At 38.2% G+C, this 11,350-nt stretch overlaps 1 protein-coding gene and 1 non-coding gene across 2 annotated transcripts in view; one reads left to right on the forward strand and one right to left on the reverse strand.

Annotated features, from left to right (window-relative positions):
* SGO2 (shugoshin 2) overlaps window positions 1-11,350 on the reverse strand; it is a 47,136-nt gene that overhangs the window by 31,938 nt on the left and 3,848 nt on the right. The window contains exons 2-4 of the mRNA XM_023510386.1: window positions 6,158-6,292; window positions 3,751-3,926; window positions 2,471-2,548 (exon numbers count right to left, since the gene is read on the reverse strand). Coding sequence (XP_023366154.1) covers window positions 2,471-2,548; window positions 3,751-3,926; window positions 6,158-6,290 — 387 coding nt within the window. The 5' untranslated portion in view covers window positions 6,291-6,292. The remainder of the gene's footprint in view (window positions 1-2,470; window positions 2,549-3,750; window positions 3,927-6,157; window positions 6,293-11,350) is intronic.
* On the forward strand, window positions 6,380-6,508 carry LOC111723608. Its single transcript, XR_002772111.1, has one exon. It is a non-coding gene; the product is annotated as a small nucleolar RNA SNORA33 (small nucleolar RNA).

The raw sequence follows: 11,350 nt of genomic DNA on the forward strand, positions 1-11,350 counted from the left end.
AAAAAAAAAAAAAAAAAAAGAAAGAAAATATTTATAATTTTATTTGTTCTTCTAGAAAAAAATAAATGAGAGAAGTTACCTGCATGATGCAGGTGGAGTAGGGAGAAAGGGGAATGGAGAAGAAAATAGCAGGAGGAAGGACAAAAGCACATGAGAAGCTTCATTCTACACTTTTCTATATTGTTACAATGTTAAAACCACATGTCCATATGACCTATCACCCTTTCCCACCAAACAACTACAGAAAGGAATTACAAAATTTGATATGCAAAAGTTAGTCTATTAAATAAAATGCTGAAGAAAGAGGACACCGAGACTGTGCGCTCTGCCTTCTCTCCCCAGCTTCTGCATCCACCTGCTCTCCATTGTTCACTTTTCCTTAATGGAGGTGCTGATCTCAGCCCTCTTCTAGTTTCACAAAGAGAACCACACAAAAAGTATTTGAGAACAATGTTGACGTCACCAAAAGATTTTTTAAAGAACCAATGAAGGTCTTTACATCCTATTAACTCACAACAAATAGTTGAGCAATTTTTTAGGGCTACCTGTCCTCCAAAGTTCTTGGTAGTATGGGTGGAGACACTCTCACATCTCCCCAAGTAAGCTTCTTTCTTCTAATTACTACAGTTAATTCCCGTGCTGACTCTATTCCCAGCTGTTGTCATCAGATTCCCCTCTTAGCAGTTTATTCAAGGCAATTCAATTCTGTACCTTCAAACAAAACAGAGCCTCCTCCCTGACTACTCCCACCCATCAGTGAAAAACAGTTTTTCTTAAAAGAGTGCAAAATAAGTACAAAGACATACCCCTGGTCACTAGTTGTCCTAGGCATCACATTTAATAATGCTAGCAGCTAGCCAAACCACCTGACAACATTATTCCACAGGGACGTTTACACAAATCCTTTCTTCATCCTAATACGGATTAAGTTAGACCATAAAGTACCTATCCTTTGGCTAGCTTTCATAAAAATCTGACAGAAGAGCTAAATATTGACCACATAGGTTGAAAGAGCACATACCTTCTTACTACAAAGACAATGCATTTAAATTCAGTAAAAAGCCTTATAAGTACAATTAAAAAAGTAACAACTAACATTTATTTTACTTTCTATTGTCAAAACACAGGCTAGCCTCATTTAACTCATTATAATAACTCTTTGTAAGTACACTACCATTATCTATGCCTGGCAGATGAGAAAACTAAGGTTCAAAGAGTTTAAGTCCATGGTCACAAAACTGGAAGTAGCTATACTGGGATCTTTATATAGGTAATCCCATTTATAAGACAGGCTTTAAACCATTACAGTGCCTCCAGAATCTATCAAGGAATTTATCTAAAACTGAGACTTTAGCTTGGGCACAGTGGTTCATGCCTATAATCCTACCACTTGGGAGGCCAAGGTGGGAGGATCACTATAGGACAGGAGTTTAAGATCAGCCTGAGCAACACCACAAGATACTGTCTCTATAAAAAATAGAAAAATCTATCCAGTGTGGCGGCACATACGTGTAGTCAGGAGACTGAGGCAGGAGAATCTGCTGAGCCTAGGAGTTAGCAGTTACTGTGAGCTATGATGAGGTCACTATAATCTAGCCCATGGGCAACACAGTAAGACCCTGTCTAAAAAAAAAAATTGAGATTTCACTATCCTTTCTTTGGTTTATATATTACATATAGTATGCATTGTGCTTTCTCCTTAACTACCCTTCACAGCACTACTTTTCCTATTTAAATACTTGGGTTAATTTCACTATATTTGGTCTTTCTCCCTTTCTGACTTTGTACTGATTTTATTCTCCTTATGCTACATTATTACAGCTTTTTATAACTACTGATAATATTAATGCTTTGTCTGCCATATGTTTAAATAATTTCCTCAGTTTGCAATTTACCTTTCATTTTTATGACTCTTAACTGTCTGAAAATTTTTTTTCTGAGGAAATTCCATTAATAGCTTTATGGTTTTTATCTTTGCTCCAGGTATAGAAAGGCCTCTCCTATCTAACTTAAATTCATATGTTATTTTCTTCTTATTTTATATGATTTCCTTTTGTGTATTAGAATCCATATAGAATTTATTCTAGAGAATGGCATAAAGTAGGATATGCCTTTATTTTTTCCCCAAATAGAATGGACTTGGGTCCATCTTATTTTAAGGAAATGATACAAACACTTTTCTATTTGAAATGCCACTTTTCTATTAATGTCTTCATGTTTCTAAGTCTGTTTAGGGGCCAGTATAGGCCACTGAGCTGTCTGTTATTTTTTTATAAAAACCTAATTTTCATATAAAAACTTCAATAATGGATTATTCAAAATAATACTATGCTGTTAACCAGTTGACTGATATTATCATCATTCCTCTGCACAAAGCTTAAAATATGAATTTTTAACTTTCATGCTATTTAGTCTCAATTATCCTCAGTAATCTAAAAACTGATGCTACTCCCACATAAATTCTACTCACCTCGGAAAGACTACTCATTTCAATGGCAGTTATCAAATTATTATTCATGAGAGCTTCTATTTCTATAAGCTTCTTATTCTGCATATGAAAAATAAAGAACTCTTTTAATCAGTTAAAACTTGGAGTTTATTATAATACCATGCACTTACAAAGGTCCTCAGTGTGAGAAAATTTAATAATTGAAATCATGTTGAGCTAAAAATCAAGGTCACACTGAGCTATAAAGGTACTACTACAACATATAAGTTCGGTCGAAATAGCCACAAGCAGACACACACGTACAATTTGAATGCTTCTGACTATCAATTATAAATTTTCCCACAAACATTTTCCCATCTTCTCAATAAAGATCACATGCAAGAGAATATAGTTTGTCAGTCGCAGGAATTCAACCCAATTCAACTCAAGTACAGTAGGTCATTTTTGCATTTTTATTTAAGTTCTACTCATTTGGATTTAGATCTATAGCTGCAGCCTAGCTAATCATTGGCTATCACTGTTCTCTCTATGAACAGAGTTAGAAGTTGCAAGGAAAAGCAACAACTATAATACTATCTTCATTCTACTTGGCTTGTGGCCAATGAAGTGCTAAGATTTAAAAAAATACAATCTGTAATTCCAGAGCTGCTAATGCACTGAAAGAACTATGCTTATTTTTAAAAAACATGTCAACCGGGGTGGCACCTGTGGCTCAAGAAGTAGGGTGCCAGCCCCATATGCCAGTGTCAACCTTTTGGCCCCAGGGACTGATTTCATAGAAAACAACTTTTCCATGGATGGGAGGAAAGGAGGATTAGATTCTCATAAGAAGCACACAACCTAGACCTCTTGCATACACAGCATACAAGACGCTTCACACTCCTGTGAGAATTAATGCTAAATGCTGCCGCTGATGTGACAGGAGGCAGAACTCAGGCAGTGAGGCAAGTAATGGGAATGGCTGTAAATACAGGTGAAGCTCTGCTCATTCACCAGCCACTTGCTGACTTCCTGGTGGATGGCCTGGGGCTTGGGGACCACAGGATTAATGTACCAACCTTTGCTTATGATAAGCAAGAAAATGTTGATCAAGGTATTATACTGGTTTGCACAGCACACTTAAGATGTAAGGCACCCATTTTATCACCCATTAACAGTTTATCCTTTAACATAGATTTACATGGCATACTGACGGATAGTAATTTTTTACAATTAAAAAAACATTTTTAAAGCTTATATAAGAATACAGCTAAAAGATTTAAGTTATAATTTAGAATTCAAAATCAATATAGCTTCCATACCAAGTTATTTAGCTTCAGGCGAAGAAATGTGTTCTCGAAATTCAGTTTCTCCACTTCTTTTTGCAATAGCATTTTTTCAGTTGTAATTCTTCGAGAATTCTCTTTTTCTCTACTAAGAGCTTGAGCTAATGCCCTGTTGTTGTGCTTTAAAGAGATTTTGAAAATAGAAGAATTGTCTGTGAAAAGATGTTTAAATAAGTTAATATCAAACTTATATTATTCCTTAATGAATTTTCATATTCCTTAGTAAAACTATTTTAGACCTCACAAGCTTTAACTGGAGGCTGGAAAAGGAGAAAATTGACAATACAAATGTAGTTTAAAAAAAAAATACACCCAGTGTTTGTAGATGAAAGAAATAAAAGCAAGAGAGAAGATGAGGAATAAAAGAGTTATGATGCAGTGGCTCACGCCTGTAATCCTAGCACTTGGCAGGCTAAGGCGGGTAGATTGCCTGAACTCTCAGGTTTGAGACCAGCCTGAGCAAGAGCAAGACCCCATCTCTAAAGGTGTTGGGGCAGGCACCTGTTGAGCACAAGAGTTTGAAGTTGCTGTGAGCTATGACACTCTTCCAAGGGCAACATAGTGAGACTTAGTCTCAAAAGAAAAAAAAAAAAGAGTTGTGAGGAATGCAGAAAGTGTATAAGTAGTTAGGAATAAGAGGCCACAACACAGATACAACATTCTAGATAATTAGGTCAGTCACAAAAACCAAATCTTGCTCTACCTTGCTTCCTATCTTTTGAGAAATAGAATGGAGAAGCTGATTCTGTTGCTCTGAGTGGAAATGTCGCATAGGAATTCCTATGGGTAGCCCATCTATGAAAATTTTGAAGCCAGTTTCTGTGACTCCAGAACTAAATGAATTAGTTAATAATCCCCAAGAACACTTTTTAAACTTTGCACAAAAGGAGCATACTTACTGTAATGTTAGATCACCTAACCTTGTGGAACCTTCTACCTCCATCCAAAATATCCTGCCTCTTCTTTCTAGGCATCTATTATAATCTAAAGTTGACCTCTTCTCTTTAAAAGTACTATATGAACATGATCTAAACCACTCTTGAAATGCTTTTCAGTTGGCAGCAAAGAAATTACATTGTGAATTCCTTGGTAAAGTTCACCTTAAATATAGTGTGTTCCTTTAGTATATTTAAAGCATAATTGTATTTTCATAATTTTGATTCACACATCACTATGTAATAACATATTCCACTGAGTGAAACTATAGGATATGTAAAATAAGTTTTATAAAATGTAAGAATATTTTTAAGTGTGCAGAGAAAATTTGGGAATCTAAAAAACAGGATCCAAAAAAGTACTTTATCTTTGGCACAGAGAAAGTAGTTTCAGATAGCCACCCTTAGCATAGTATATGGAAACAGATGAGAACCCATTCAGGATTTCAAAAAAAAAAAGGATAATAACATTTTCCTGTTGTACTCCTCAAACTCAGCATACTCTTTCATAAGGGGGTGTGTGTCACGGTCCTGCCAAAGGGAGCAAGCAATAGCCACTGCAGGGGGTGGTCCTAGAGACCTGGGTAGGACCCAATATAAATCATATTTTGATTTATAGACACTCAGGAGGTTCGATTATTTCATAAGGCACACACAATTATCCTTCGCAGGAGCTATGTCAGCAGGAAATGTTACTACAAGGATACCGCCCCACTCCTGCTAAGATGGGCATGAACCATTCAGTTAATTTTCAAAAGTAACAAAAATTTATCTTCGGGAGTTTTCCCACCTCCTTTCTTTTCCCTTCTGACATCTTAACTCCAGAATTCATGAAATTCCATTCACAAAGAGGTCAGTACCCTCAGGATGAGCACTGGCTCTATAAAATCCCCCTCTGCAGCACCCAGTCTAGGACAATCATGTTTAGGGTACCCATCATCCAGTTGCTGCGGCATACTAGAATAATCTAAATACAGTCTGCTAACTCTTTTCCACAAAAGTCGTATTTGTTTGTTTACAATATAGGAAGCAGCAGTCTTGGGCCACCCTAACCTCACTGCTAAAAATTCAGCTGTCACTACTGAGGGTAAACCATCAAAACCACACAACTAATAGGAATTGGGGAGATAGAAGGATGAGAGAGAAACAAAATTGTCAATTAACAGAATAATCCTTTTCGTAATTTTCTGTACTTGATAAAATAAGGTAGTAAATGCAGTAAAACCTCTATAAGTTGACCAGCCAAGGGACTGTAACAAACTAGTCCACATAAAGAGGTGGTCAACATACAGAACGTGGCCTGCTGTACTCATATGTGCATAACCAGTCAATGAAAATTAGGGCAATCTAAGGAGGGGGTCAAAGTAGGGAAGTGATTAACTATGGAGGTTTTACTGTATATTAATTGTCCAGAGAAATGTAAAAGTAACAAAATTATTGTTACTTACTTAGTATTTTTGTTTTAATTTTTGAAGCAAGAGAAACATTCAATTTAGCAGTCTTTGAAATTCTTTTGTCTTTCACATGTCTCTTAATTCTTGTGGGAAAAAGTGAGCCAGTTTCCATCTCTGGGCATTCCATCACTAAAATGAAAGAAATCATAGTATTCATTAATCAAAAAAGGATAACTGATAAATGCATTCTAAAAAGTAACAATCAAGACTTAATATAGGCCAGCCAATTTAACTGCTTACCTGAATGTGTTTCTGCAGAAATTTTTAAAAGCTGGCAATAGTAAAGCCTTATTACAAACTTTAAGGACACTGAAGTCATTAAAGACCCTGAAAATGGCTATAACAAATTTTAATGATGTGACACATTTTCATAAGGCATAATTAATGATTAAAGCTTGGCTGTGAGTAATGCTAAGAGCTTAGTAGAATTTCTAAATATTAATAAGAAATTGCATGTAATTCTTTTTATTTTATTATTATTAATTTTTTTTTGAGATAGCCTCAATCTTTTGCCCTGGGTAGAATGCCATGCATCACAGCTCAGGGCTGGGTCTGAACTCGCCACCTCCAGCATATGGGGCAAGTGCCCTACCCTTCTGAACCATACGCGCCACCCACATGTAATTTTTTTTAAAGGACTATGACAAAGAATCTCAGGCCAATGAAATCATCAGAGTACTTCAAATGCAAGAAATGAACAAATAAAACTTTAGCCCATGTTCTTAAAAAAAAGACTTAAAAATATATTTTATTTTTATTTGATTAGTTACGTTTTTTGAAATGGGGTCTTGCTATATTACTCAGGCTGGACGTGAACTCCTGGCCTCACGTGATCCCCACACCCTCCACCTCAGCCTCCCAAGTAGCTGGGATGATAGGTGCAAGCTACGACTTGTATATGTATATGTATAACCCTTTGCATAAAATCTGAAAGCATGAATGTCATCAAAAGTGATTTAAAGTATAATCCCAAAAGGTAAATGGCTATTTATTTTTTTCATTTGCACCTCTGTTAATCATCTATATGTTAGGTGCTAGACATGGCACTAGGAACAGATGACAGGATAGGGTCTCTGTTCTCAGGGACACACTGTACAACCTGGGTATAGACACCTTTTTGATACAACGGAAGAAGTGTATCCTAGAGAGATAGATACACAGAGTTTAATGGAAGTACAGAAGCGAGAATTGGGAAATCTTAAACTTAAAGCCTGTTAACAGATACAGGAAGGTGAAGATATTACTACATTATATCATCACAAGAATAATGGCTATCATACACAATGCATAGTAGTTAACTCTGCCTGAGCAGAGAAAAAAAATTCAGAAAAAGTTTCACTAATAAGGTATGGTAGAAGCTGAGCTATGTCCTCTGATAATATCAACTTTCCAAAGTCTCCATTCTTCCCCAAGGCTTCTTGACTTCATCTGCAGAGATCTAGAAAAAACTCTGTCACCTACCCCTGCCAAATCCCCAGTACTCAGCCTCTCCACCACTACCTGCCTTGAGTCCACAGGACTAATCTCACTGTGTTCTTCAGGTCAATCACAAGGAGAATCCTCAGACTCTCGGGTCACCTTCATCTCCCTCACTCTAATTGCTCTGCAGCTCTGCACGTTCCCCATATGGTCCTGTGGTATGCTAAAGAATGGCCCCTCAAAGATATCAGTAACTTTACCTGTAATTTCAAGCCTTCTTTCTGTGGAAAAAGTGCCATTGCAGATTTGATTAAGTTGAAGACCATTTAGGGGGGAGATTATGTTATCTAGGATTATCATGGCTACAAATGGCCAGCAGTTACCAGAAGCTGAAAGAAGAAAGGAGTAGATTCTCTCTCCTAGAGCCTCCCGAGTGAGTGCATCCTGGCAGCACCTTGATTTCTGCTCAGAGATACTGACTTTAGACTTCTGATTTCCGGAACAGTGAGAAAATAAAATCCTGTTGTTTTAAACCACTTCATTTATGGTAATTTGATACGGTGGTCAGGCAAGGAATAGGAACTCACACTCTACAATCAATGAAAACTATCCAGCCTTAATCTCCTCTCTGAATGTTCCCTTCCTCTTCTTGAACCAGCCTCTCCCCTGAGGCAGGGGCTATTTTTCCCACAGCCCTCCTACAGGACCACACCACATTCACACTTGCAGACCATTTGTCCTCTATCCTCCCTAAACATTCCTAGCCTTGAATATTATGTCATTACCCCTGACTGCTACTGTCAACGACCAAACCCTGGGTCACTCTATTTGCTGGTAATTTGATATCCTGACTCACTGTTATTTTCTCTGAGAACACTGAGGCAATCATTAAAGAACATTCCCAAAACTCCCATTATAATAATCACCTACCTACACATATGCCTACTCTCCTGTTGTTTTGAATAACCGGTGTTCCTATGAGGCCAAGTTTTTCATACTTAGATAGGATTCCTAGCATGGGATCCCACCTCTTCCTGCCTCCTCAAAGATAATCACTCCAACAGTTCTCTCCTCTGTATCATCAACTTTTTCCTTCTCCACTGGATCATTCTCATCAACATCCAAACATACTGCATTTTCCCTCACCTTGCAGAACCCTCTTTGGTTCCCACTTCACCCTTAGGCTACCACTCCAATTCTCCAGACTTTTATAGCACAACTCCTTGAAAGGACTTCTATACTCAGTTTCCAATTCTCCCTACTTTAATTGATCTTTCATTCCAACTACTCCACCAAAACCGCTTCTGCAAGGTCTCTAACCCCCTCCATGCTGCTAAACCTAATGGTCAATTCTCAGACGTCTTCTAACTTCAGCAGCAGCATTAGGCATGGTTAATTTCTTCTTCTTCTCAAAAAACGATCCTTCTGTGGCTTCCAAACATCACACTACTTAACGACCTGCTACTTCTCAGTCTCTTTTATAGCTTCTTCCACCCTACAACACGTTCTCTCCTTACACCTCCTGTCTTTATCTAAACTCCTCCCTTTGGTGATTTCAGTTTCATGGCTTAGAACACCTCAGGTTGGACTTCTTCCCTAGATTCACACGGCCAACTTTCCACTCCACAATTCCACTTGCATGACTAAAATAGATGCATGAGATTTAACCTGCTTCACTCCGAGTCTTCTCCATTTCAGTTAATGACAAATCCATCCCTCCAGTTACTTAGGAGAAAAACCTCTCTCACATCCCAATTTACTATCAACAACATACAGCAGGGGTCCTCAAACTTTTTAAACAGGGGGCCAGTTCACTGTCCCTCAGACTGTTAGAGGGCCGGACTGCGGGCCCCAGGATGAGTCGGCTACTAAGCAGGACAGGCAGCAGCGGCAAAAACACCCGGCGGACCAGATAAATGTCCTAGGTGGGCTGCATGTGCCCCACAGGCCATAGTTTGAGGATGCCTGATATACAGCATGTCCATAAAGTTGGCATGCAGTTTAAAATAGTTTACTATTGTATATTATGTATTGTATAATTTATATATTATAAATATAAATTATTTTAAAATAGTTTAATATTATGTAAAATAGCTTAATAGTTTCCATTATATAATTTTATAAATATTTATTTATAACATGACCTCAGTATGTCCACTACCACCAACCTAGACCAAGGCACTATCATGCCATCAACAGAAAAGACAACAAATCCTGTAAAATAATTTAAAGAGGTTTATTCTGAGCCAAATTTAAGAACTATGCTCTTGCGCTGCATCAAGAAGCCTTGAGCAAGTGGACTTTCAGTAGTTGGGTTAGTTTAGCTTTCCACATTTCCGGGAGGCAGGAATTACACATAAAATCGTAAATCAATACATGGAAGGCATACATTGGTTTGGCCAGAAAAGGTATGACATCACAAGGGAAGGGAGGAGCTTATAGGCTATAGGTAGACATAAAGATTCTTCAAATTGTAATTGGCTGAAGTAATGAAGCTTTGTCCAAAGGCCTGGACTTTTTTTTGAAACAAAGTCTCACTATATTGCTCTCAGTAGAGTACCATTGCATCAGAGCTCACAGCAACCTCAAACTCTTGGGCTTAAGCGATTCTTTTGCCTCAGCCTCCCAAGTAGCTGGAACTACAGACGCCTGCCACAACACCTGGCAATTTTTTGTTGTAGTTGTCATTGTTGTTTAGCAACCCCAGTGTATGTGGCCTGTGGCCTGTGGCCGGCTCCGTAACTAGGCCCCAAGCCAGGCTTGGATTTTTTTTTAAGTTAAAATTGTTAAACAGAGACTAGCTACTAGCCATAAAGGCCATGTATTTGTTATGTAAACTGAGTACCTGAAGATTTGCCTTAGGACATTAATGAGTTACAAAGGATTCTCCAAGGGCTGGGGGGGCAGTGGTGCTAAGGCCTGTTGTTTTGAATAACCGGTGTTATTCACCTCCCTTCTTAAGGCTAGCAACTCAATTTTAGAGTATCCCCACCCAAGCTGCTGGTGAGTGGGCGGGAGAGCGTTAGAATTTATTTCAGTTCAAAGTGTCTCTATCCGAAATTTTTTCTAACACCCTTTGTCTCCCAGTTTCCACTGCTAAAGCTCAGCAATGTTTCCCACTTCTCTCCAAGGTGGTCCAGAAGTCTCTCCACCATCTGCTCTTCTTGCCATTTCTCTAATTTGAACTTTTCTCTCCCTACCTCATTCCCCTCACATGACAATGGCCACCAAGATCTAACTGTTCTCAGGCATTTGCCAGGCATTATTCAGCCCCCTGTTCTTTGTGTTGGTAATTTTCTATTTACAAGAAACACTCCTTGTTCAGAATCTTCTTTCACATATACAATTGGCTCATTAACTGTCCTTTAAATCTTTGTTGAAAAGTCACCTTCTTGGTAAGGCCATTTAAAACTATAGCTCCTTTCTCTGTCATGTCTGGTTACTCATACATTTTCCTGTTATTTTCAACCGCATTTAACTTACTAACATACTATAGAATTTAATTCCGGGCTGCCTGCCTGAATTAGAATTTAAGTTCCATGATATCATGGACTTTTGTCTCTTTTATTTACTGATATATATACCCTAGCTCCTAAAATAGTGCCTGACAAGTGATATGAAAGATAGGGTGACCAGATTTTAACACTGGTTAAAGCGGGACAACATGGGGGGCGGGGGGGCGGGAGCCGGGCAGGGGACAGGGCAGGGCAGGGCCTGACAACAATGCAAACTTTGATAAGCAGTTCTCGATAATCACTTCTCAACAAT

Source organism: Otolemur garnettii, unplaced genomic scaffold, assembly GCF_000181295.1.
Source record: "Otolemur garnettii isolate 467f Iridium unplaced genomic scaffold, OtoGar3 scaffold00013, whole genome shotgun sequence".
Taxonomy (NCBI): Eukaryota; Metazoa; Chordata; class Mammalia; order Primates; family Galagidae; genus Otolemur; species Otolemur garnettii.